We start from the raw sequence: 26858 nt of genomic DNA on the forward strand, positions 1-26858 counted from the left end.
TTTGGATTGGCAGAATTAACATATCAAAATGGGCCTACTACCCAAAAAAGGTTATACAGATTTATTTTTATTTATTTATTTTTATTTAGTTTTTTATTGTTGGTTGTTCAAAACATTACAAATTTCTTGAAATATCATATTCCACACTTTGATTCAAGTGGGTTATGAACTCCCACCTTCACCCCATACACAGATTGCAGAATCACATCAGTTACACATCCATTGATTTACATATTGCCATACTAGTGTCTGTTGTGCTCCGCTGCCTTTCCCATCCTCCACCATCCCCCCTCCCCTCCTCTCCCCTCCCCTCCCCTACTCTCTCTCTACCCCCTCCACTGTATAACCCTGAGGGTCTCCTTCCATTTCCATGCAATTTCCCTTCTCTCTCCCTTTCCCTCCCACCTCTCATCCCAGTTTAATGTTAATCTTCTTCTCATGCTCTTCGTCCCTACTCTGTTCTTAGTTACTCTCCTTATATCAAAGAAGACATTTGGCATTTGTTTTTTAGGGATTGGCTAGCTTCACTTAGCATAATCTGCACTAATGCCATCCATTTCCCTGCAAATTCTATGATTTTGTCATTTTTTAATGCAGAGTAATACTCCATTGTGTATAAATGCCACATTTTTTTTATCCATTCGTCTATTGAAGGGCATCTAGGTTGGTTCCACAGTCTTGCTATTGTGAATTGTGCTGCTATGAACATCGATGTAGCAGTGTCCCTGTAGCATGCTCTTTTTAGGTCTTTAGGGAATAGACCGAGAAGGGAATAGGTGGGTCAAATGGTGGTTCCATTCCCAGCTTTCCAAGAAATCTCCATACTGCTTTCCAAATTGGCTGCACCAATTTGCAGTCCCACCAGCAATGTACAAGTGTACCCTTTTCCCCACATCCTCGCCAGCACTTGTTGTTGTTTGACTTCATGATGGCTGCCAATCTTACTGGAGTGAGATGGTATCTTAGGGTGGTTTTGATTTGCATTTCTCTGACAGCTAGAGATGGTGAGCATTTTTTCATGTACTTGTTGATTGACTGTATGTCCTCCTCTGAGAAGTGTCTGTTCAGGTCCTTGGCCCATTTGTTGATTGGGTTGTTTGTTCTCTTATTGTCTAATTTTTTGAGTTCTTTGTATACTCTGGATATTAGGGCTCTATCTGAAGTGTGAGGAGTAAAGATTTGTTCCCAGGGTGTAGGCTCCCTATTTACCTCTCTTATTGTTTCTTTTGCTGAGAAAAAACTTTTTAGTTTGAGTAAGTCCCATTTGTTGATTCTAGTTATTAACTTTTGTGCTATGGGTGTCCTATTGAGGAATTTGGAGCCCAACCCCACCGAATGTAGATCGTAGCCAACTTTTTCTTCTATCAGACGGCATGTCTCTGATTTGATATCAAGCTCCTTGATCCATTTTGAATTCGCTTTTGTGCATGGCGAGAGAAAGGGATTCAGTTTCATTTTGTTGCATATGGATTTCCAGTTTTCCCAGCACCATTTGTTGAAGATGCTATCCTTCCTCCATTGCATGCTTTTAGCCCCTTTATCAAATATAAGATAGTTGTAGTTTTGTGGATTGGTTTCTGTGTCCTCTATTCTGTACCATTGGTCCACCCGCCTGTTTTGGTGCCAGTACCATGCTGTTTTTGTTACTATTGCTCTGTAGTATAGTTTGAAGTCTGGTATCGCTATACCGCCTGATTCACACTTCCTGCTTAGCATTGTTTTTGCTATTCTGGGTCTTTTATTTTTCCATATGAATTTCATGATTGCTTTCTCTATTTCTACAAGAAATGCCGTTGGGATTTTGATTGGCATTGCATTAAACCTATAGAGAACTTTTGGTAATATCGCCATTTTGATGATGTTAGTACTGCCTATCCATGAACAGGGTATATTTTTCCATCTTCTAAGATCTTCTTCTATTTCTCTCTTTAGGGTTCTGTAGTTTTCATTGTATAAGTCTTTCACCTCTTTTGTTAGGTTGATTCCCAAGTATTTTATTTTTTTTTGAGGATATTGTGAATGGAGTGGTTGTCCTCATTTCCATTTCAGAGGATTTGTTGCTGATATACAGGAATGCCTTTGATTTATGCGTGTTGATTTTATATCCTGCCACTTTGCTGAATTCATTTATTAGATCTAATAGTTTCTTTGTAGACCCTTTTGGGTCTGCTAGGTATAGAATCATATCTTCTGCAAATAGTGATAATTTACGTTCTTCTTTTCCTATTTTTATGCCTTTAATTTCCTTCGTCTGTCTAATTGCTCTGGCCAGTGTTTCGAGAACTATATTGAACAGAAGTGGAGAGAGAGGGCATCCCTGTCTTGTTCCAGATTTTAGAGGGAATGCCTTCAGTTTTTCTCCATTCAGAATGATGCTAGCCTGAGGCTTAGCATAGATTGCTTTTACAATATTGAGGTATGTTCCTGTTATCCCTAGTTTTTCTAGAGTTTTGAACATAAAGGGATGCTGTACTTTGTCGAATGCTTTTTCCGCATCTATCGAGATGATCATATGGTTCTTATTTTTAAGTCTATTGATGTGGTGAATAACATTTATTGATTTCCGTATATTGAACCAGCCTTGCATCCCAGGGATGAATCCTACTTGATCTGGTGCACAATTTTTTTGATATGTTTTTGTATCCGATTCGCCAGAATTTTATTGAGGATTTTTGCATCTAGGTTCATTAGAGATATTGGTCTGTAGTTTTCTTTCTTTGAAGTGTCTTTGTCTGGTTTAGGTATCAGGGTGATGTTGGCCTCATAGAATGAATTTGGAAGTTCTCCCTCTTTTTCTATTTCCTGAAGTAGCTTGAAAAGTATTGGTATTAGTTCTTCTTTAAAGGTTTTGTAAAACTCTGCTGTATACCCATCCGGTCCTGGGCTTTTCTTAGTTGGTAGTCCTTTGATGGTTTCTTCTTTTTCCTCAATTGATATTGGTCTGTTTAGGTTGTCTATATCCTCCTGACTCAATCTGGGCAGATCATATGACTTAAGAAATTTATCTCTGCCTTCACTATCTTCTAATTTATTGGAGTATAAGGATTCAAAATAATTTTTGATTATCTTCTGTATTTCTGAAGTGTCTGTTGTGATATTGCCTTTTTCATCCCGTATGCTAGTAATTTGAGTTCTCTCTCTTCTTCTCTTCGCTAGCATGATAAGGGTCTGTCAATTTTGTTTATTTTTTCAAAGAACCAACTTTTAGTTTTGTCAATTTTTCAATTGTTTCTTTTGTTTCGATTTCATTAATTTCAGCTCTTATTTTAATTATTTCTTGCCTTCTACTTCTTTTGCTGTTGTTTTGCTCTTCTTTTTCTAGGATTTTGAGATGAAGTATGAGATCATTTATTTGTTGGTTTTTTCTTTTTTTAAGGAATGAACTCCAAGCAATGAATTTTCCTCTTAGAACTGCTTTCAATGTGTCCCATAGATTCCGATATGTTGTGTCTGTGTTTTCAATTATCTCTAAGAATTTTTTAATTTCCTCCTTGATGTCTTCTATAACCCATTGATCATTCAGTAACCTATTGTTCATTCTCCAAGTGGTGTATGCTTTTTCCTTCCTTCTTTTATCGTTGATTTTCAGTTCCATTCCATTATGATCAGATAGGATGCATGGTATTATCTCTACTCCTTTACATTGTCTAAGAGTTGCCCTGTGACATAATATATGATCTATTTTTGAGAAGGATCCATGTGCTGCTGAGAAAAAAGTGTAACTGCTTGATGTTGGGTGGTATATTCTATATATGTCAATTAAGTCTAGGTTATTAATTGTGTTATTGAGTTCTATAGTTTCCTTATTCAACTTTTGTTTGGAAGATCTGTCCAGTGGCGAGAGAGGTGTGTTGAAGTCTCCCATGATTATTGTATTGTGCTCTATTAGACTCTTGAACTTTAGAAGAGTTTGCTTGATGAACATAGCTGCACCATTGTTTGGGGAATAAATATTTATGATTGTTATGTCTTGTTGGTGTATGGTTCCCTTAAGCAGTATGCAGTGTCCCTCTTTATCCCTTTTGATTAACTTTGGCTTCAAATCTATTTTATTTGATATGAGTATGGACACTCCTGCTTGTTTCAGAAGTCCATATGAGTGATATGATTTTTCCCAACCTTTCACCTTCAGCCTATGTATGTCTTTTCCTATCAAATGCGTCTCCTGTAGGCAGCATATTGTTGGGTCTTGTTTTGTGATCCATTCTACTAGCTTGTGTCTCTTAATTGGTGAGTTTAAGCCATTAAAATTTAGGGTTATTATTGAGATATGGGTTGTTCTTCCAGCCATATTTGTTTATTTCTGTTACTAGACATGGTTTGTTTTCCTCTTTGATTGTTTCCCCCCCCTTTACTGTCCTACCTCCCACTGTTGGTTTTCATTGTTATTTTCCATTTCCTCTTCCTGTAATGTTTTGCCAGGGATGTTTTGAAGAGATGGTTTTCTAGCTGCAAATTCTTTAAACTTTTGTTTATCGTGGAAGGTTTTAATTTCATCTTCCATCCTGAAGCTTAATTTCGCTGGATACACAATTCTTGGTTGGAACCCATTTTCTTTCAGTGTTTGAAATATGTTATTCCAGGATCTTCTAGCTTTCAGAGCCTGTGTTGAAAGATCAGCTGTTATCCTGATTGGCTTACCCCTAAATGTAATCTGCTTCCTTTCTCTTGTAGCTTTTAAAATTCTCTCCTTATTCTGTATGTTGGGCATCTTCATTATAATGTGTCTAGGTGTGGATCTCTTATGATTTTGCACATTCGGCGTCCTGTAGGCTTCTAGGATTTGGGATTCTGTCTCATTCTTCAAGTCTGGGAAGTTTTCTCATATTTTTCGTTGAATAGACTGCTCTTTCCTTTGGTTTGGAGTTCTGTACCTTCCTGTATCCCAATGACTCTTAAGTTTGGTCTCTTAATGTTATCCCATATTTCTTGGATGTTCTGCTCATGGTTTCTTAACAGTCTTGCTGAGCTGTCTATGTTCTTTTCCAGTTGAAATACTTTGTCTTCATTGTCTTATGTTCTATCTTCTAAGTGTTCTACTCTGCTGGTAGTATTCTCCATTGAGTTTTTAAGTTGGTTTATTGCTTCCTGCATTTCTAGGATTTCTGTTTGTTTGTTTTTTATAACCTCTATCTCCCTGTATAGTTGATCCTTTGCTTCCTGGATTTGTTTGTGTAATTCATCGTCGAAGTGATCTTTCATTGTCTGATTTTGCTGTCTAATGTCTTCCTTGATACTCCAGATCATCTGAAGCATGTATATCCTGAATTCTTTATCTGACATTTCATCTGCTGCAGCTGTTACCTCTTCTAAAGTTGCGTTGACCTGCATTGCTTGTGGTCCTTTCTTTCCTTGTCTTTTCATACTGCTTGCGTTTCTTTCTTGCAGGCGCGGGCGGCGGCTCTGCTCTCTCCTTATTCCAATTGGGGTGTCGTGACTACCAAGCCGGCAGGTCACTGGGCCTGTTCTGGGCACTGGCGGCGGCTCGGTTCTGCCCCTACTCCAATTGGGGTGACGAGTGTACCACGCCAGCAGGCCACTGGGCCTGATCCGCCGGTCGGTTGCAGGTTTGCCTACCCTGCAGGCGCGGGGTGCGGCTCTGCTCTGCCCCTACTCCAAATGGGGTGACGTGTCTGTCGTACAAGCAGGCCACTGGGCCTTTCCCGCTGGTCGGTCGCAGGTCTGCCCACCTTTCGGGCACGGGTGGTGGCTCTGCTCTGCCCCTACTCCAGTTGGGGTGTCGTGACTACCCTGCCGGCAGGTCGCTGGGCCTGTTCCTGGTACGGGCAGCAACCCTGCTCTGCCCCTACTCCAATTGGGGTGACGTGTGAACCACGCCGGCAGGCTCCTGGGCCTGATCCGCCGGTCTGTCGCAGGTCTGCCTACCTTGCAGGCGCGGGCGGCGGCTCTGCCCTGCCCCTCCTACCATGCCTACGGACCGCTGGGCCTGATCTGCAGGTCGGTCACAGATCTGCTCACCCTGTGGGCACGGGTGGCAGTTCTGCTCTGCCCCCACTCCAATTGGGGTCACGTGACCACCACACCTGCAGGGCCTGATCCGGGCTCGGGGCAAGGATCTGCTCTGCCCCTACTGCAGTTGGGGTGACGTGTGTACCACGCTGGCAGGCCGCTGGGCCTGACCTGCCAGTCTGTCACAGGTCTGCTTACCTTGCAGGCGCGGGCGGCGGCTCTGCCCTGCCCCTCCTACCACGCCCGTGTACCACCGGGTCGTGGGTCTGCCCACCTTGCGGGCGCGGGTGACGGCTCCGCTCCGCCCCCTCTCCAATTGGGGTCACGCGATCACCACGCCGGCGAGCCGCTGGGCCTGCTCCGGGCGCTGGCGGCGGCCCGGCTCCTCCCCTCTGGCTCAACGACAAATCGAGAGAGACTCGGGTGTCTGTGCCTCACCCCCCCTACCAGGAGACCAACTGTTTCTGTTACCGCTGGTATTGATGAAGTTCTCTCCTCTGCCGCTTTCTGATGACATCAGATCTCTGCCATGTTGGTATCCTATGTGAATGGCAGCATTTTGTTCCCCTTGCCGGGCAACCAAAGCAACGGGCGAGTCCTGTCCGGCCCTCAGCAGGACCCGGACCGAGAAGCAGTTTCCGCGGGCTCCTAGCCCTGGGCCAGGGCAGTTCCGGGAGCCGGAACTCGGTCGCTCCGTGCTCGGTGTATGCTCTGATAAGAGCAGGCTCCAAGAAGCAGTTTCCGCTGGCTCCTTAGCCCTGGGCCAGGGAAGTTCCGAGGGCCGGAACTCAGCCGCTCCGTGCTCGGTGTACGCTCTGATAAGAGCAGGCTCCAAGAAGCAGCCTCCGCGGGCTCCCCAGCCCTGGGCCAGGGCAGTTCCGGGAGCCGGAACTCGGCCGCCCCGCGCTCGGTGCACGCTCCGATAAGAGCAGGCTCTAAGAAGCACCCAGGCACTGAGCCCAAGCAATCTGTCCGCAAGCCGCAGGCGAATGGCAGCCTGAAATTACCTGTTCTATGGCTGAATGAGCTGCGGTCAGTCGAAAACAGGGATGGTGACGTCAGCTCTCCAACATGGTGGCCGCTGGCCTCCTCTGTGGTCTGACCGGTGTGGAGAACCGAAATGGACCGCTTCCTTCCCCCGTCTCGAACCCAGAATTCAGCCCTGAGTACGGTGCTTGCACGGCTGGCAGAAACTGCAGCGCTGTATCCCTATGTCGCTATCTCCTCGTTTCCCAGCACGCGCTGCAGACTCTAGCCACGGGGCGATTTGCTGAATAAGCAGTGTTACCCTCCGCGCGACAAATCTCTCGCGTTTGAGTCCCTCTAGCCGATCCTCGTGCGATGGAAATCCTTCCTCCAGGTTCCGGAGCACCCCACTATTGCTGGAAATTCCTAACAAGATAGCCTTTAGCCGTCCTGACTTGTCATACTCCCACACAGTGACACAGCACACGGGGGCAATGCACTCCCCTCGCCGCCATCTTCCCGATCTCCCCAGGTTATACATATTTAATATAATTCCTGTAAAAATCCTAATGATGTTTTTCATAGAAATAGAAAATGCAATCATTAAATTCATTTGCAAAAATAAGAGACCCAGAATAGCCAAAGCAATCCTGAGCAAGAAAAATGAATCAGGAGGCATCACAGTAGTAGACCTTAAATTATATTGCAGAGCCATAATTACAAAAATGGCATAGTATTGGCAACAAAGCAGACATGCAGATCAATGTTACATAATAGAAGACACAGAGACAAACCTACGTAAATACAGTTATCTCATAGTAGACAAATATGCCAAAAAATTCATTTGAGAAAAATGGCCTCTTCAACATATGGTGCTGGAAAAATTGAAAACCCATATATTGCAAAATGTCTCACCCTTTAGAAAAGTCAAAGAGGATCAAGGTGGGCTGGGATTATAGCTCAGTGGTAGAACAATTGACTAGCACATGTAAGGCACTGGGTTCAATATTTAGCACCACATAAAAATAAATAAATAAAGGTATTGTGCCCATCTACAATCAAAAAACAAAAATTTTAAAAAGTGAATAATGGACTTAGGCACTGGAACAAGACCCTGCACCTAACAGAAGGAAAAGTAGGCCCAAATCCCCATCATATCAGCTTAGCAACCAACTTCCTTATCAAGACACCCAAAGTGCAAGAAGTGCAATCAAGTATCAATAAATGGGGACTGAGGCTGTAGCTTAGAGGCAGAGTAGTTGCCTAGCATGCATGAGGCAATGGGTTCAATCCTCAGTTCCACGTAAAAATTAACAAATAAAATAAAGGCATTCTTTCCATCTACAACTACAAAACAATTTTTAAAAAGAATAAATAAATGGAATGGAATCAAACTAAAATTCTTCTTCACAGCAAAGAAAACAATAAATAACATGAACAGAGAGCCTACAGAATGGGAGAAAATCTTTACCACATGCACCTCAGATAAAGCATTAATTTCCAGGATATATAAACAGCCTAAATAACCTAAACCCCAAAAAATAATAATAATAACCCAATCACCAATGGGCTAAGGAACTGAACAGACATTTTACAGAACAAAAAAATACAATTGATCAACAAATATATGGAAAACTATTCAATATCTCTCATAATCAGAGAAATGCAAATCAAAACTACTATAAGATTTCTTCTCACCTCAGAATGGCAATTATCAAGAACACAGCAACAATAAATGTTGACAAAGATATGGGGAAAAAGGTACTCTCATACATTGTTGGTGGGACTGCAAATATGGAAAGCAGGACACAGATTCCTCAGAAACTTGGAATAAAACCACCATTTCACCCAGCTATCCTACTCCTTGGTTTATATCCAAGGGACTTATAATTAGCATACTATAGTGACACAGCCACATCAATATTAATAGCAGCTCAACTCAATAGCTAAACTATGGAAGCAACTATACCCTTCAACAGATGAATGGATAAAGAAAATGTGGTATACAAACACAATGAAAAATTACTCAAAGAATGAAATTATTGAATTTTCTGACAAATGGATGGAGCTAGAGGCCATCATGCTAAGTGAAATAGGCCAATCCTATATAAACAAAGGATGAATGATTTCTCTGTTATGCAGATGGTAATTCACAATAAGAGGGAAGAATAGATGTACTTTGGATTAGACATAGGGGAGTAAAGGGAGAGGATGGGGCATGGGGGTAGGAAAGATAGTAGAATAAACTGAACATTATTACACTATTTGTACATGTGATTATATGACTGATATAACTCTACAAGTTATCCAACTAGAAGAATGAGAAGTTATACTCCATTTATGTATGATGTGTCAAAATGCACTCTACTGTCATGTATAACTAATTAGAACAACAAAAAAAAAAATAGTGTCTCTTGCTTCTCCACAGGTTCTCCCAGGCCATTTTTTTGCCATGCTTTCTAAGTATTTGTGCTTACCCTTTCTTCAGCAGCCAAAGTAGCAGCCACTGCTTCCACCTGCAGCAGCAAGATGGTGTGTTTCTAACATAGTAATTCTTGTTATGTTCAAAGTTTCTGAATTTATGTGTCTCTACAGTTTATCTTACTGTCAAGTGTTAAATTTTTGTTTTCTCTTGTGTCTTTGTCTGCTTTGGGTAAACCTGTCCTCATAGAATGAACTTAAAAGAATTTGCTCATTTTTCCTTATTTGAAAGTTTGAGATTTGTCATTAGTTCATTAAAAGTGGGATTATTTAGCATTAAAACTGTTTCATGTGCTCGACTTTGCTGGGAGACATTTATTACTGAATCAGTCTTACTAGTAATTACTGATCTCTGTAGATTTTTTATTATTCAATTTTAGTAGTTTTTATCTTTCCAAAAATTACCTTTTCTTTTGTCTTTCAATTTGTTGTCATATTGTTGTTCATAAAAGGCTCCAGTCAGAAGGTGAAAGGTTGGGAAAAATCATACTACTCACATGGACCACAGAAATAAGCAGGGGCGTCCATACTCATATCCAGTAAAGTAGACTTCAAGCCAAAGTTAATCAAAAGAGATAAAAAGGGACACTACATACTGCTCAAGGGAACCATACACCAACACGGCATAGGAATCATTAATATAGATGCCACAAACAATGGTGCAACTATGTTCATCAAACAAACTCTTCTCAAGTTCAAGAGTCAAAATAGACCACAACACAATAATCATAGGTGATTTTAACCCACCTCTCTCAGCAGTGGACAGATCTTACAAACAAAAGTTGAATAAAGAAACTATAGAACTCAATAACACAATTAATAACTTAGACTTAATTGACATATATAGAATATATCAACCAACATCAAGCAGATACACTTTCTTCTCAGCAGCACATGGATTCTTCTCAAAATAGAACATATATTATGCCATAGGGCAAATCTTAGTAAGTACAAAGGAGTAGAGATACTACCTTGCATTTTATCCAATCACAATGGAATGAAATTGGAAATCAACAATAAAATAAGGAAGAAAAATTCTTACATCACATGGACAATGAACAATATGCTACTGAATGAACAATGTGTTTCAGAAGACATCAAGGAGGAAATTAAAAAAATTCTCAGAGGTAAATGAGAACACAGACCCAACATATTGAAATCTCGGACACTATGAAAGCAGTACTGAGAGGAAAATTCATTGCATGGAGTTCATTCCTTAAAAGAAGAAAAAGCTGGGGCTGAGGATATGGCTCAAGTGGTAGCATGCTCACCTGGTATGCACTGGGTGCTGGGTTTTATTCCTCAGTACCACATAAAAAATAAAATAAAGATGTTGTGTCCTCTGAAACACTAAAAAATAAATATTAAAAAATTCTCTCTCTCCCTTTTAAAAAAAAGCCAACAAATAAATGACCTCACACTACATCTCAAAGACCTAGAAAAAGAAGAACAAAACAGCAGCAAAAGCAGTAGAAGGCAAGAAATAATTAAAATCAGAGCTGAAATCAATGATATTGAAAAAAAAGAAACAATTGAAAATTTTGACAAAACTAAAAGTTGGTTCTTTGAAAACATAAGTAAGATTGACAGATCCTTAGCCATGCTAATGAAGAGAAGGAGAGAAAGAACCCAAATTACTAGCATACGGGATGAAAAAGGCAATATCACAATAGACACTACAGAAATACAGAAGAGAATTCGAAATTACTTTGAACCCTTATACTGTAATAAAATAGAAGATAGTGAAGGCATTGATAAATTCCTAGAATCATATGACTTCCCAGATTGAGTCAGGAAGATATATACAACTTAAACAGAACAATATCAAGTGAGGAAATAGAAGAAGCCATCAAAAGATTACCAAAAAAGAAAATCCCAGGATCAGAAAGATATATAGCCAAGTTTTACAAGACCTTTAAAGAAGAACTAATACTAATACTCTTCAATCTATTTCAGGAAACAGAAAAAGAGGGAGTACTTCCAAATTAACACTATGAGGCCAATATAACCCTTATTCCAAAACCAGACAAAGACACCTCAAAGAAAGAAAACTTCAAACAAATATCTTTAATGAATATAGATGAAAAAATCATCAATAAAATTCTGGCAAATTGAATACAAAAACATATGAAAAAGATTGTGCACCATGATCAAGTGGGATTCATACCAGGGATGCAAGTTTGGTTCAACATACAGAAATCCATAAATGTAATTCATCACATCAATAGACTTAAAGATAAGAATCATATGATCATCAATAGACGCAGAAAAAGCATTTGACAAAAAATAGCACCCCTTCATGTTCAAAACACTAGAAACACTAGGGATATCAGGAACTTACCTCAACATTGTAAAGGCTATGTATGCTAAGCCTCAGGCCAACATCATTCTAAATGGAGAAAAATTGAAGACATTCCCTCTAAAATCTGGAACAAGACAGGGATGCCCTCTCTCACCACTCTATTCAACATAGTTCTTGAAGTACTCCCCAGAGCAATTTGACAGATGAAAGAAATTAAAGGAATAACTATAGGAAAAGAACTTAAATTAGCACTATTAGCTGATGATATGATTCTATACCTAGAAGACCCCAAAAAACTCCACCAGGAAACTTCTAGAACTAGTAAATGAATTTAGCAAAGTGGCAAGATATAAAATCAACATCCATAAATCAAAGTCATTTCTGTATATCAGTGACAAATCCTCTGAAAGGGAAATGAGGAAAGCTACCCCATTCACAATATCCTCAAAAAAAAAATACTTGGGAATTAACTTAACAAAAGAGGTGAAAGATCTATACAATGAAAACTACAGAACCCTAAAGAGAGAAACAGAAGAAGACCTTAGAAGATGGAAAGTTTTACCTTGCTCTTGGATAGGCAGAATTGATATTATTAAAATGACCATACTACCAAAAGCACTATACAGGTTCAATGAAATTCCAATCAAAATCCCAATGGCATTCCTCATAGAAATAGAAAAAGGAATCATGAAATTCATCTGGAAAGATAAGAGACCCAGAATAGCTAAAGTAATTCTAAGCAGGAAGAGTGAAACTGGTGGTATCGCTATGCCAGGTCTTAAACTATACTACAGAGCAATCGTAACAAAAAACAGCATGGTACTGGCACCAAAAGAGGCTGGTAGACCAATGGTACAGAATGGAGGACACAGAGACTAATCCACAAAACTAGAACTATCTCATATTAGACAAAGTTGCCAAAAGCATGCACTGGAGAAAGGATAGCATCTTCAACAAATGGTGCTGGGAAAACTGGAAATCCATATGCAAAAAAATGAAAATGAATCCCTATCTCTCACCATGCACAAAAGTTAACTCAAAATGGATCAAGGATCTAGGAATTCAAGTGGGTTATGAACTCCCATTTTTCCCCATATACAGATTGCAGAATCACATCAGTTACACATCCATTGATTTACATATTGACATACTAGTGTCTGTTGTGTTCTGCTGCCTTTCCTATCCTCCAAAGTGTGAAATATGATATATCAAGAAATTTGTAATGTTTTGAACAACCAACAATAAAAAAAAGAAAAAAAAAAGGATCTAGGAATTAAACCAGAGACTCTGCATCTAATAGAAGAAAGAGTAGGCCCTAATCTTCATCACATGGGGCTAGGCTCCAACTTCCTCAATAAGATGCCTATAGCACAAGAATTAAAACCAATAATCAACAAATGGGATGGATTCAAACTAATAAGTTTTTTCTCAGAAAAGAAATAATCTGTGAAGTTAATAAGGAGCCTACATCCTGGGAACAAATTTCCCCCCTCACACATCAGACAGAGCTCTAATCTCTAGTGTATATGAAGAGCTCAACATAATAACAACAATAAAAAAAACCAAGTAATCCAATCAATAAATGGGCCAAGGACCTGAACAGACACTTCTCAGAAGATGATATACAATCAATCAACAAATACATGAAAAAATGCTCATCATCTCTAGCAATCAGAGAAATGCAAATCAAAACTACTGTAAGATACCATCTCACACCAGTAAGAATGGCAGACATTATGAAGACAAACAACAAGTGTTGGCGAGGATGTGGGGAAAATGTAAACTCATATACTGCTGGTGGGACTGCAAACTAATGCAGCCAATTTGGAAAGCAGTATGGAGATTCCTTGGAAATCTGGGAATGAAAACACCATTTGACCCAGCTATTTCTCTTCTCGGACTGTACCCAAAGGACTTAAAAACAGCACTACAGGGACACAGCCACATCAATGTTTATAGCAGCACAATTCACAATAGCTAAACTGTGGAGCCAACCTAGATGTCCTTCAGGGGATGAATGGATAAAGAAAAATGTGTCATTTATACACGATGGAATATTACTCAGCATTAAAAAAATAAGATCGTGGCTTTTGCAGAGAAATGGATGGCATTAGAGAAGATTATGCTACGTGAAGTTAACCAATCCCAAAAAAACGAATGCTGAATATTTTCTCTGATATAATTGGGGTGGCTCAAAGTGGGGAAGGGAGGGAGAGCAGGGCAGGAAGATTACCTCTAGATAGGGAATAGGGGTGGGAGGGAAAGGGAGGGAGAAGGGGAACAGCAAGAATGGTGGAAGGAGATGGTTATCATTATACAAAATACATGTATGAAGATGTGAATTTGGTGTCAACATACCTTATATACATACAGAGATATGATAAATGGTGGTATAAAGATGTATTAAGAATTGTAATGCAAAAAAATCAATAAGAGAGCTCATGTATAATGGCATAATTTGGCATGAACATACTTTATATACAGAGTTATGAAAAATTGTGCTGTGAATGTATAAATATGAATGTAATGCATTTCACTATTGTAATGTATAAAAGAAATTAAAAAGGCTCCAGTCAAACTTAGCATTTGTGTGGTATGAGTTGTAACATATTTTTAATCTTCCATTTTTATTTTAGTTTTTTTATTTTTCTAGTTTCCTAACCTATTTAAAGGATTGTTTATTTTATATTTTTAAAGAACCTACTGTTCCATTAGTCTTCTGTAATTGTAATCTCTTATTTATTTATGATATGATTTTGCTTATTCTTGCTTTCTCCTAATTTTGAGTTTGCTAAGATTTTATTTTTCTTGTTCTTTGAGATTCCCTATGAGTTCATTTATTTGAAACATTTTTATTTTTTTTAGTTGTAGATGGACACTACCTTTATTTTTAAATTTTTTATTAGTTGTTCAAGACAATACAATGATCTTGACATATCATACATTTGATTCATATAGGGTATGAATTCTCATTTTTCCACGTGTACAGATTGCAGGATCACATTGGTTATACATCCATGTGTATACATACAGCAATCCTAGTGTCAGTTGTATTCTGCTGCCCTCCCTATCCCCCCTCCCCTCCCCTCCCATCACTATTCTCTACCCATTCTACTGTGACACTTCTCTCTCTCTCTCTCTCTCTCTCTCTCTCTCTCTCTCTCTCTCTCTCTCTCTCTCTCTCCTTCCCTTCCCCCTCACACCATCATATATGCATTTTGTGAATCCATGAGGGTCTCCTTCCATCTTCCATGCAATTCCCCTTCTACCTCTCTTTCCCTCCCTCCTCTTTTCCTTGTTTCGTGGCAATCTTCTTCTCATGCTCTTCCTTCCTACTCTGTTTTGAGTCACCTCCCTTATATGGGAGAAGACATTTGGCATTGGCATTTGTTTTTTAGGGATTGGCTAACTTCGCTTAGCATAATTTGCTCTAGTGCCGTCCATTTCCATGCAAATGCCATGATTTTGTTATTTTTTAATGCTGAGTAATATTCCATTGTGTATAAATGCAACCTTTTTTTATTCATTTATTTTTATGTGGTGCTGAGGATTGAACCTAGGGCCTCATGTGTACAAGGCAAGCACACTACCACTGTGCTGCAACCCAAGACTTGAAACATTTTATGTTTATAAACATTTTAATGTTTATAAAGTGGTTATTTTTATAAATTTCCCTTTTAATACAGCTTTTTATGAGTCCCATTAATTTTGCTAAGCTTTTTCTTTTTATAATTTTTAACAACGATTTTCTTTCCATTTTATTTAATACTAATTCTTTCTTAGCATGTTGTTTCCATGAATTTTAACATCTTATTTTAAAATTATAATTATTGTGCATAATAATTCTATAACATAACGGAATATATTGTGACAATTTCTTTGATCATATCTACCCTCCCTATTTCCCCACCCTCACCTTTCCCACATTCTTCTCCTATTAATAGTCCCCCTTCAACTTTCATGTAAACCATTTTTTTCTTTCTAAATGCCACATATGAGAGGAAACAAATGATATTTTTCTGATTCTGACTTATTTTTCTCAACATGATGACCTTCTTTTCCACCCATTTTCATGCACATAACATGATTTTCCTCTTCCTTATAGCTGCATACTATCACATGGTTTATTTATCCATTTTTGTGCTGATGGACATATAGGCTGGTTCCATAACTTGATTATTGTCAATACTGGCAAAATACACATGTGTGTGCTAGAATTTCTACAGTATGCTTACTTTGATTCATACAGCTATGTATCCAGAAGTGGTTTTGATGGATTCAATGGCATATATATTTTTATTTTATTGAGGAACTTCCATGCTGTTTTTCACAGTGGCTTTGCCAATATACATTCTCACAAAAACTGAAGAAGAGTTTCTTCTTCCCACATTCTTGCCAAAATTTGTTTTAATTTTGTTTATTTTAATAATAGCCATTCTGACTGAGGTGAAATGAAATGTCAGTATAGTTTTAATTTGCATTTACCTTATTTTTAAGGATATAGACATACAATAAAAATCTATTAAAAACATCTTTACACCACCACTGGTCATAGAGAAGAAAGGGACAATAATAACATAGAACATTTTCTTTATTCATTCATCTACTGAGGGACACCTATGTTAGTTCCATAGTCCAGCTATTGTGAATTGAGCTGCTATAAACATTGATGTGGCTGCATCACTATAGTATGCTGATTTTAAGTCATTTGGCTATAAACCAAGGAATGTGATAGCTGGATGAAATGGTGGTTCCATTTCAAGTTTTCTGCGGAATCTGCATCCTGCTTTCCATAGTGGTTGCATCAATTTCCAGTACCACCAACAATGTATGAGTATGCCTTTTTCTCCCATCATCACCAACATTTATTGTTGCTTGTATTTTTGATAATTGCCATTCTAGCTGAAGTGAAATGAAATCTCAATGTAATTTTTAAAATACCATTATTTTGTTTATTTAGTTTTTATTTATGTGGTACTGGGGACTGAACCCACTTCCACATGCATGCTAGGCAAGCACTCTACCATGGAGCCAGAACCCCAGCCATCAATGTAGTTTTGACTTGCATTTTCCTAATTGCTACAGATGTTGAACAGGTTTTCATATGTTTGTTGATTGATTGTATTTTTTTTCTTCTGTGAAATGTCTGTTCAGTTCCTGAGCCCATTTATAGCTTAGAGTTTCTTTTGTGAGTGTTAAGGTTTTTTTGGCTCTTTATATATCCTAGAGATTAATGCTGTATCTGAGGTTCATGTAGTTAATATAGATAAAGAAAATGTGATATATATACACAATGGAGTATTACTCTGCTTTAAAAAAGAATAAAATTATTACATTTGCTGGTAAATGGATACAGCTGGAGAATATCATGCTAACCGAAATAAGCCAATCCCCCAAACCAAAGTCTGAATGTTTTCTCTGATATGTGAGTGCTAATTCACGATAATGGGGGCTAGGGAAGAAGAGAGGTACTTTGGATTATGCAGAGGTAAATGAAGTGAGGGGAAAGGGATAAGGTAGGAAGGATTGTAGAATGAATCAGACATTGATATCCTACGTACAAATATGACTCCATGGCCAATGCAATCATATATCATGTACAAGATTCACTCCATTTATGTATGATTTGCCTGAATGTATTCTACTGTCATGTATAACTAATTAGAACAAAAAAACTTAACATAAAATTAAATTGCAAGTATTTTCTCACAATCTACTAACATTATAGCCAAAGGCAATACACTGCTAATATAAAGAATTTGTTCAGCTCCAGTGGATATATTCCTCTATGATTTATGTGAAAAAAGACTTCATATTCTTCTTCATAGATTCAGCAAATCTATGTGTAGATGTAAGCCTAGAAAGTGTAGAAAATTTAAAACCTCGAAGCCAGCAAATGTAACACTGAATTATCAATAAAAATAGTCAAATAAAAAATGATAATACGGAACAGGGAAATGTTACACATTAATGAAAGTAAAATTAATACTAAATTAAGTAAAAATATAGAAAATGAAAGAAAGACATAAAAGTAATTGAAAAGAGAGAGTAAAAAAACTAATAAGAATTAAAAGAGAGAGTGCACTCCAATTGGAGAATTTAAAATACATAACAGTGTGGGGGGAAAAAGGGAAAACAAAGCAAGACAGATCAAAAATAAACTAAAAGTAAAAATAAACACAAGTCAAAGGTACCTCATTATTGAGGAATTCCAGTGGCATAATTTGTTAGTGCATAGTACGTATAAAATTGAGAAATTTCCTTCTGGGTCCCCTAAATTTGTAATTGACCAGGTAAGGGCCTGTTAGTGAGTCACAGCTGTACCCAAGTGTGTTTTTCAGATTCAGGTGAAACAGACCAAATTAGTAGGGCAATTTGTAGGTGGAGTTTTACCCCTCATTGCCCAATAAAGATGTTTGCAGCAGGACTAAATTCAGTCCCCTAGCCACAAACCTTGCACCTTAGGATTCCAGTATGAACAACAGAATATTCATGCCAGCCCCTCTCTCCCACTGTGCCTGTGGACCCATGGGATTTTCACATCCTTGTTCCTGAAACTTTCAGTCAGTGCACATAGGTGCATAGCCAATATTCAAGTTATTTTGTCTTATAATCTGAATGCCTCTAAGCATAGAGGAAGTGACCAAGCCAATGGTATCTGCATTGAGTGAAGTGCTGCAGGAACTTAGGGATCTGCCAGTCCCATCCACACTGCTCCCATGCCTAGTCCTCTAGCAAAATCACACACAGATCATCTTCCTCATAGTCACAGAATTTGAACACCAAATATATATGGATGGTCCTTCCATTTCCTTCCACCTCACAGAGTACACTTGCCACTGTTTAGTGTTCTCAGCAGATTAGAGACAGTCATTTCTTTGGGCCCAAAGTTTCACACTGAGAACACATTGAGACAGTGAAAAGAAGAAATCACTAGGTTTGGGAGATATATTTTTAAAATGCAGGGGCATCTGATCTTCAAAGCAGTATGCTTAGATAGTAGGATACTTTAAAGATGTCTCCCTACCACAGCACTGAATGGAAATGTTTGGAAGTGAGCAAAATCTTTTTTCCCATGCCATCTCTCTACGTAGAACCCATGTCTCTTATCTGTTCAGCCTTCATGTTTGCTGCACTGTTGGGAGGTCACTAGGACTCTCTTTCAGCCTGCTAAAGATGAATTTATCCTCCAGCAAAGATGCTGAGCACTATTGTTTTGGCGCACTGTATTGTGCTTCCCACTCTAGACAACAATATGTATGGGTTTCAATAGGTCACTGACTATAGTTGCCCGTCAGCACTTTCCTATGACTTCTTGATACAAACACAAATCAACCTGCAACTGCACAGGTGTTATTTTGGTTCAATCTCATGGAGCAGCAGGTTAGTGATAAGTGCCTCCAATTCACTGTATTCCACATATAGAATTTATATAATTTCTGAATCCTCTATTATTGGTTAATTTGCAATTATATTCCATTGAGCTCAGAGAAGCTCAATGATATTATTTCAATTCTTTATATGTATTGAGACTGGTTCTGTGGCGTAACATGTTTTATTCTAGAAAATATTCCAAGTGCTATATTCTGCAACTGTTGGATGAAAGGCCCTCTTAATGTTGGTTAGTTCTTTTTAATCTATAGTTAAACTTTGCTATTCCTTTGTTATTTTGTTTTCTTGGGGTGATCTGTTCAATGATGGAAATGCTATCTTAGTCTTCCACTATTGGATACTATATCTGCCTTTAGGTTTAATAATGCATTTTTCATAATAGTGTGTGCTCTGGCATTAGGTGAACATACACTTGCAATTATTATATTTTCTTGATTAATTGATCACTTGATTAATATAGAGTGACCTTCTTTGTCTCCTGTCAAATTTTTTGTCTTTAAGTATATTTTTTCCAATATAAGAATATCCACTCCTGTTTTGCTTTGGTTTTGTTCTTGTTGAATATCTTTTTTCCATTTTTCAACTTCATTCTGTGAGTTTCTTTACCAGTGAAGTAAAAGGGAGTTTCTTGCAGTCAGAATAACAATGGGTACTTTTCTTCTTTGGTGGGAGGACCAGAGATTGAACTCAGGGGCTCTCAATAACTGAGCCACATCCCCAGCCCTTTTTTGTATTTTATTTAGAAACAGTGTCTCACTGAATTGCTTAGCACCTCGCTTTTGCTGAGGCTGTCTTTGAACTCTCAATCCTCCATGCACCACCACGCCTGGCAGGTGTTTTTATTTATCCATTCAGTCCATCTCTTTCTTTTATTTGGAATATTCAGTTTGTTTACTTTTGAGGTTACTATAGATAAGTAAGGACTTCTATCATTTTTGAAATTATTTCTATTTGTTTTAAATGTTGTTTATTGTATTTTCTTACTCATCTTTGTGTTTTGTTGACTTACTCTATTGATAAGACTCCATTTTTATGTTTCTTTTCTGTGACTACCAGAGTATTTTATACATTTATGTGTTCTCAAAACTTTTACTATATTTCTTTAAATTCTGAATTTATTACCCTCTTAAAAAATCTTTTGTAAATTTGTTCTGGTGATGATGAAGTCTATGTTTTTGCCTGCCTAAAATGTCTTTAATTATCTTTTATTTTAAAAGGATATCTCTTCTGGATATAGTACTCTTGGTTGAGTTATTTTCATTTCTATCTTAGAATATGCCATTACATACACTTTGGTCCTACAAAGTTTGTGCTAAGAAATATACAGGTAATCTAATGTGGATTCCCCCAAATATGATGTGGTGATTTCCTCTTGAAGTTTTATGCTCTTGGTAGTTATCTCTGTCTTATGTTCTTGGTAGTTGGATTATAATACTCTAGAGTTAGGATCTTTTCTGGCAATGTCTATTGGGGTCTTATATACCCCTTTTATCTAAAAGTTCATACCTTTCCCAAGTTACGTAAAGTTTTCAGCTATTTCATTATATAGGTTTTCTATGCTGTTCCTTCTTTGTTCTCCTTCAGATAATTCCAAAATGTGGATATCTGTTTATTTACTTGCATCCCAAATGTCTCACAGATTTTCTTCAATCTTTCTTCTTATTTTTATTTTTTTGTCTGACCATAATATTTCAAAAAGTCTGTGTTCAAGCTCTAATAGTCTTTGTTCTGCTTAATCTAGTCTGTTGTCTTTCAACTGAATTTTTAAAAATTTGACTTATTGATCTCTTCAAGGTTTGTCTCTCAAGATCACTAACTCTTTTCAGATTCTCATACAATGCATTGATTTAAAAAATTGTTCAGCTGTCTGTATTTTCTGGAATCTTATTGAACTTCCTTAAAATAATTCTATGAATCAGATATTTAATCAATATAATTTTCTTTTGGATCTATTCCTGAAGTATTGGGGATCTTTCATGTTACTATACATATTCATATTCTTGTGTTCCTATGTTGATATTTGCATATCTGGTGCATCACTTATCTCTACCACTTTAACAAAGTTTGACTGTTTTATTAAACTGCTTTCTACTTAATATGGTCTTTTGTATGAAATGTTGGATTTGGTTCCAGCTAGGATCCTTAGGGTAATAACCCTACAGCCTTGTGGCTATAATTATTCACTATATACACCATAGATGCTGTGGTAGAGTTCAAGGGATCCATTCTCTCTGGGGATACATAGTTATTGGGACACTCTTATAATTAATAAAGTTGTGTGCACTACAGTATATATTTTTTTTCACAGTGATAATTGGAATGGTGGCACCAGTCAGGCGATAGATGATTTCTTAGAAACTGCTGAGTGAGCTTTGTTCCTGGCAAGGACCCATGGAAGTCCCACAGCATTGGGAAAAACTGAGATCAGTCGGTAGCACAAACACATACATTTTTCAGGGAGAGGTGATGGGGAATAAGTAGTAGACTTCTGTGGTACCTTTTCCCAGTCCTGAAATTATCACACACTCAGATGTAGTATTGTTGAGCATCTGTGTTGCTGGATCAATAAGAGAGGGATGTGCACCCAGAGGCAATGTGCACCCAGAGGTGGCATTAACAATAATACCTAGAGTGAAGGCTGATGGGCTCACTGGGAAAGGAGCATGTATGCCCAGAGAGTTTGTGGGGGTGGATTTTGATGAAACTTTGGGGGTAATTCTTAGCCCCAAAGGGGAGGATCATACAGTCCTAAGTAGTGTAGGTGCAGTGATTGTGGCGGCAGGAACTATGGAACTGGCTGCTGACTCCAGTGAAAAAGTAGGGTGCTCACACTTGGGGTAATGTGGCTGGATGTTATCATACAGGTGCCAGCCTTCAGCCTTGGCATTGGCAAGGTCCACTTCTGGATGGCCATACCATTATTCCTAGTAGACTAGAACCCTTGATTTTCTGTTCTTGATGGCACTTTCCTGCTTATCCCTTTCTAATATACAGGTAAGGATAGGGTTTGATTGCTGGGATCACAGCTCCTCTTCTGGGTCGAGTTGGGGTTGTAAGACTGCAATCCTCCCTGCCCATATTGTGCAATGTCTGCAGCAGTTTCAGAAATGAAAATATGTGCATGTTTCTGGCCCCAAGAATAGCATGAATTTGGATAGCTCATCTCTCAAGATGATGCCCAACCACAGGACCCTAGGCTTTGTGGAATTGCCTGAAAATGACATGAGATTCTTTTCCAAATTAAAGCTATTATACAGACTACAGATTTTTCCTCTAACTGGCCTGCAAGCATATGATGGTTGCAAAGCTTTCCAGTAGCTAGGATTTCTGCCATCTGTGCTGTGGAGTTTACCAATACACTCTTTACCCTGAAATGGGGAGTTCTCCTTCCCCTAGCTACAAAGCTGGTGTCAGTTGCCAGGGTTCTGTGTTTCTCTTTGCTATCATTCCCAGGTGTAGAGTCTCACAAAGTTCCCATCTCTCCATTTTTGGGCTCCAGTGTTTTCCCATGGTCATTCATCTCAAAATGCAGCTATACAACTGCTGATTTCATTCCTCTTTGTGGGAGGATGTGAGTGCTGGGAATTATATTCATTCGTCTTCAAGGACTTATGTCACTTTTTAAGTAACTCAGTTTTCCTTATCTTTTATATGAAAATAAGTACACCTATTGTGAAGGATTGGGGGAAGCTTAAATGAGATTATGCATGGGATTCCTTGTTCACAGTTTCTGGCATATATTAGGTAGCTGATAAATCATGGCTAGTATTGATCCTGGATTTTGTGTCTATATCATCTGGAACATAACTAACATGTCTTATAATGGACACTATGCAAATGTATTTAGTATTGAACTATAGGGTAAAATTTCAAATTGTGACATAATTCAAACTGAGGGAAATCCAAAAGTGGCTATGATCAGTAATTTTCTGTATAGTTTCTTTGTTAAATATTAAATAATTTTCCTGTCTTCATAACTTAAATAAAAAGATGATAACAGTGAACCACAGCAATTTAGAAATAAATATTTTAAAAAAGCTCTGAGGTAAATGACCAAATTAAGGAACAGAGTACGGATAAGGAAATTAAGGATAAGGACTTTAATTTTATACCCTTTCCCACATTCCAATCCTTTATGGTCCTTATACCAATTATTTACATGTTTCATTTCATTTATTCTTGACAATGATACTGTAATATGTTGATTACCCTGACTTCTAAGATAAGAAAATATGTTCAGAAAGTTTTGGTGCCCTGCTCCAGGGGGCATAGGTTAAAAATTTCCAAAAACAATTATTTGAGCTGAAATAAGTAGGACTCCAAATTAGAAGTTTAAGTGGACTAGAAGTTTCCAGAGTGGAAATGCAAGATTTGACAGAAATCCTAACTTCATCTCAAATATAATTGTAAGGTCCTGAGAGAGACCCTTGAGAAACCACAGAAACTGACCTAGTACAAATCCTGAGTCCTTTAAAACTCAAATAACCGTGGTTCCTAAACAATGTGAAACAAATGAGTAGGTTTAACAATATAATAAATAAAACTCAGATGGATGGTAGTTAAGGCAAATAAGTGGTTCCTTTGGGAATTGTCTTCTGTACTAGAATCTTCTAGAAAGCTATAGATCCAAGGAAATATAATAACTTGATTTTACAATGTGCCAGATCATGTAAGGAAACATTTGAATTCAGTGAGATCACACTGTGTTATTGAATACAAGCCATTGAACCCCAGTTCTGTAAAAGATGTCTACTACTATTAAGTTGCAGTTTCTTCTGGGGAGGACAAATATTAGTGAAGCATTTTCCATGTAAGACATTAGGAACTCTTTTTTTTTTAATTTTTTTAATATTTATTTTTTAGTTTTCGGCGGACACAACATCTTTGTTTGTATGTGGTGCTGAGGATCGAACCCTGGCCGCACACATGGCAGGCAAGCGCGCTACAGCTTGAGCCACATCCCCAGCCCCAGGAACTCTTGTTCACAGTATGCTTTCAACTACAGAGTGTGTTTAAAGCCAGCAAAAGAAAATTATGCTTTTCATGAAAATATCTCTATTTCTTTAAGATTACAGAATGAAATGAACAGAGGTATGTACCTGTATAAGCAAAGTTGAAAGGCCTCGTAAGTGGAACATGATGCTTGGGAGCCACTGTGGGATGTGAGGGATACAAGAACACACCATCATCACCTAGCATCTCCACCAGTTCTTTATGCAGGCTTTCTTCAACTGCCTTAAACTTCTTGTATTTCTCTTTGTTATATTTGAGCTTTTCCTCGAACAGAGCCAGTCCTACAAAATAATAAATATCAATTTAAATAAAGAAATAATTTTAATTACTATTGTCCATTGTCTTTTCTTATACAAATAACACATGTACATTACAGAACACTAAGAAAATGATAAAAATAAAACCTTATAACCTTATGATCAAAACCTGAGAATTTTTGTGCGTTTACTGTTAACTCCTTCATATCTTTTAAAATAATGCTACTTATAGGATTACTAGATTTTCCTGACAGTGTATTACATAATTAATATTTTCATATAAAAACCAATTATGTACATGTTTTAATATTAACTGTATACTATTTTAATCAAAATAATGTACCATAGTATTATTCTTTAATGAGAACATTATTTTGAACATGAAGACTATTTTTTAAAAACTCAATTCTATATTAAAAATATACACTCACAAAACTCTTAGCAATATTTTATGATAGAATTATATACCAAATAAATGTATCTTTTAGAGCTTATAAACAAATTTAGTAAAATAGTAGAATATAAGATCAAGGTACATAAATCAATCACTTTCCTGTACTCCAATAATGAATCTGCTGAAAAAGAAATTAGGAAAACTATCCCATTCCCAATAATCTAAAAAAATACTTGGAAACTAATCTAATGAAAGATGTGAATGACCTCTCCAATAAAGACTCAGGCACTCCCTGATTCCAGATGCTCCACAGAAGGTTCAGTCTTCTCACCCTGGTTAACTACACCATCCTGAGGGCCAAGACACCAGCTTAAAACAGACAACCCCACCTATTGGATGAGAAGACAAGCAGGAAAGAAATGGATCTCTAAGACTATTTTCTTTTCTTCTTCTTCTTTCTCTTCTACCCTTCTATCCTCTGGCCCTCACATCCCCAACATATGTAAAACTAAGAACTTTGCATGAAATAGGACTTTGAGGACTGAGTTAACTGAATAATATAATATAGAGGAGTTGCATAAGCCCATTTTTAATTTTTTTTCTTTTTCTCTTTCTTTCTTTCTTTCTTTCTTTCTTTCTTTCTTTCTTTCTTTCTTTCTTTCTCATTCTTCTTCTTTCACCCTGCAAGTTTTACTATTTTCACATCCTGTATTTTTCTAAATGCATGTGAGTTTATTTTATGTACTCTACTGTCTTCCCACATAATTGTCTACCCTAAATTACTTCCTGTCTAGAAACCTGCTACTAACCCTCATCATTAGATTTTGCCTTCACATTTCCTAAGATATATTAAATCTATACCCTCACATCTTTTCCCCTCAGCATATTGTCCTATACCTGATCCATCACCAGAAATTGTAAACCTTTTTATGAAACTACTGATTATATTTTAAATAATAATTGAATTCAAAATTTCTGCACATTTATTCTAAATGTCTTAATAACAAAAATTTGTTCATAGGTGATGCATTGTGGATATTGGGATCTGTTAACATTGTCCTTCCCCACAAAGGAGAGATCTTGGAGCACTACAAGAGCACTACAAATCTATAGGGTTAAAAACAGTTATACAAAAGATCTAAAGAGCTGGGAAGGAAGACATATGAGGAACATGAAGAGACAATGGAAGAAAGTACCACAAACAAATCAAGATGACACATCATTAGAAGCATTGGCAGCTTCAGCAGAAAATATAACAGAGAAAGATTTCATGGTTAAAATGTTTTGGGAATTCAAAGAAGACATAAGAGAATAAATACAGGCAGTGAAAGATCACTTCAACAAAGATCTACATAAACAAATCCAAGAAGCAAAAGATCACCTGAAAAGGGAGATAAAGGTTCTAAAAAAAAGCAAACAGAAATCCTTGAAATGAAAGAAATAGTAAACCAAATTAAAAACTCAAATGAAAGCATCACCAACAGAGTATACCACTTAGAACATAGGATATCAGACAATGAAGATAAAATAAATCATCTTGAAAAAAAACATAGATAATAGTGATAATGGTAAGAAACCATGAGCAGAATATTAAAAAATATGGGATAGCATAAAAAGACAAAATTTAAGAGTTATTGGGATAGAGGAAGGCATAGAAGTCCAAACCAAAGGAACGAGCAATCTATTCAATGAAATAATATCAGAAAACTTTCCAAACATAAAGAATGAATTGGAAATCCAAATTCAAGAAGCCTACAGGACACTGAATATACAAAATCATAACAGATCTATAACAAGGCACATTATAAGGAAAATGCCTAAGATACAGAATAAAGAGAGATTATATATAGGGGTTAAACAATTAGGATAATGGCAGATTTTTCAACACAGACCCTGAAAGCTAGAGGATACTGAAACAACATATATCAAGCTCTGAAAAATAATGGTGCCAATCAAGAATCTGGTATCCAGCAAAATTAAGCATTAGATTTGAATATGAAATAAAAACCTTCCATGATAAACAAAATTTAAAAGAATGTATAGCTAGAAAACTGGCATTATAAACCATCTTTGGCAAAATATT

The 26858-nt window shown here is 37.4% G+C and overlaps 1 protein-coding gene across 2 annotated transcripts in view; it reads right to left on the minus strand.

Annotated features, from left to right (window-relative positions):
• The window catches only part of Faah2 (fatty acid amide hydrolase 2), a 154577-nt gene that overhangs the window by 37565 nt on the left and 90154 nt on the right, over positions 1-26858 (minus strand). For both annotated transcript variants that reach the window (XM_071606330.1, XM_034635443.2), the window contains one exon: positions 24211-24405. In XM_071606330.1, the coding sequence (XP_071462431.1) occupies positions 24211-24405 (195 nt within the window). The remainder of the gene's footprint in view (positions 1-24210; positions 24406-26858) is intronic.

This window comes from Marmota flaviventris, chromosome X (assembly GCF_047511675.1).
Source record: "Marmota flaviventris isolate mMarFla1 chromosome X, mMarFla1.hap1, whole genome shotgun sequence".
NCBI lineage: Eukaryota > Metazoa > Chordata > Mammalia > Rodentia > Sciuridae > Marmota > Marmota flaviventris.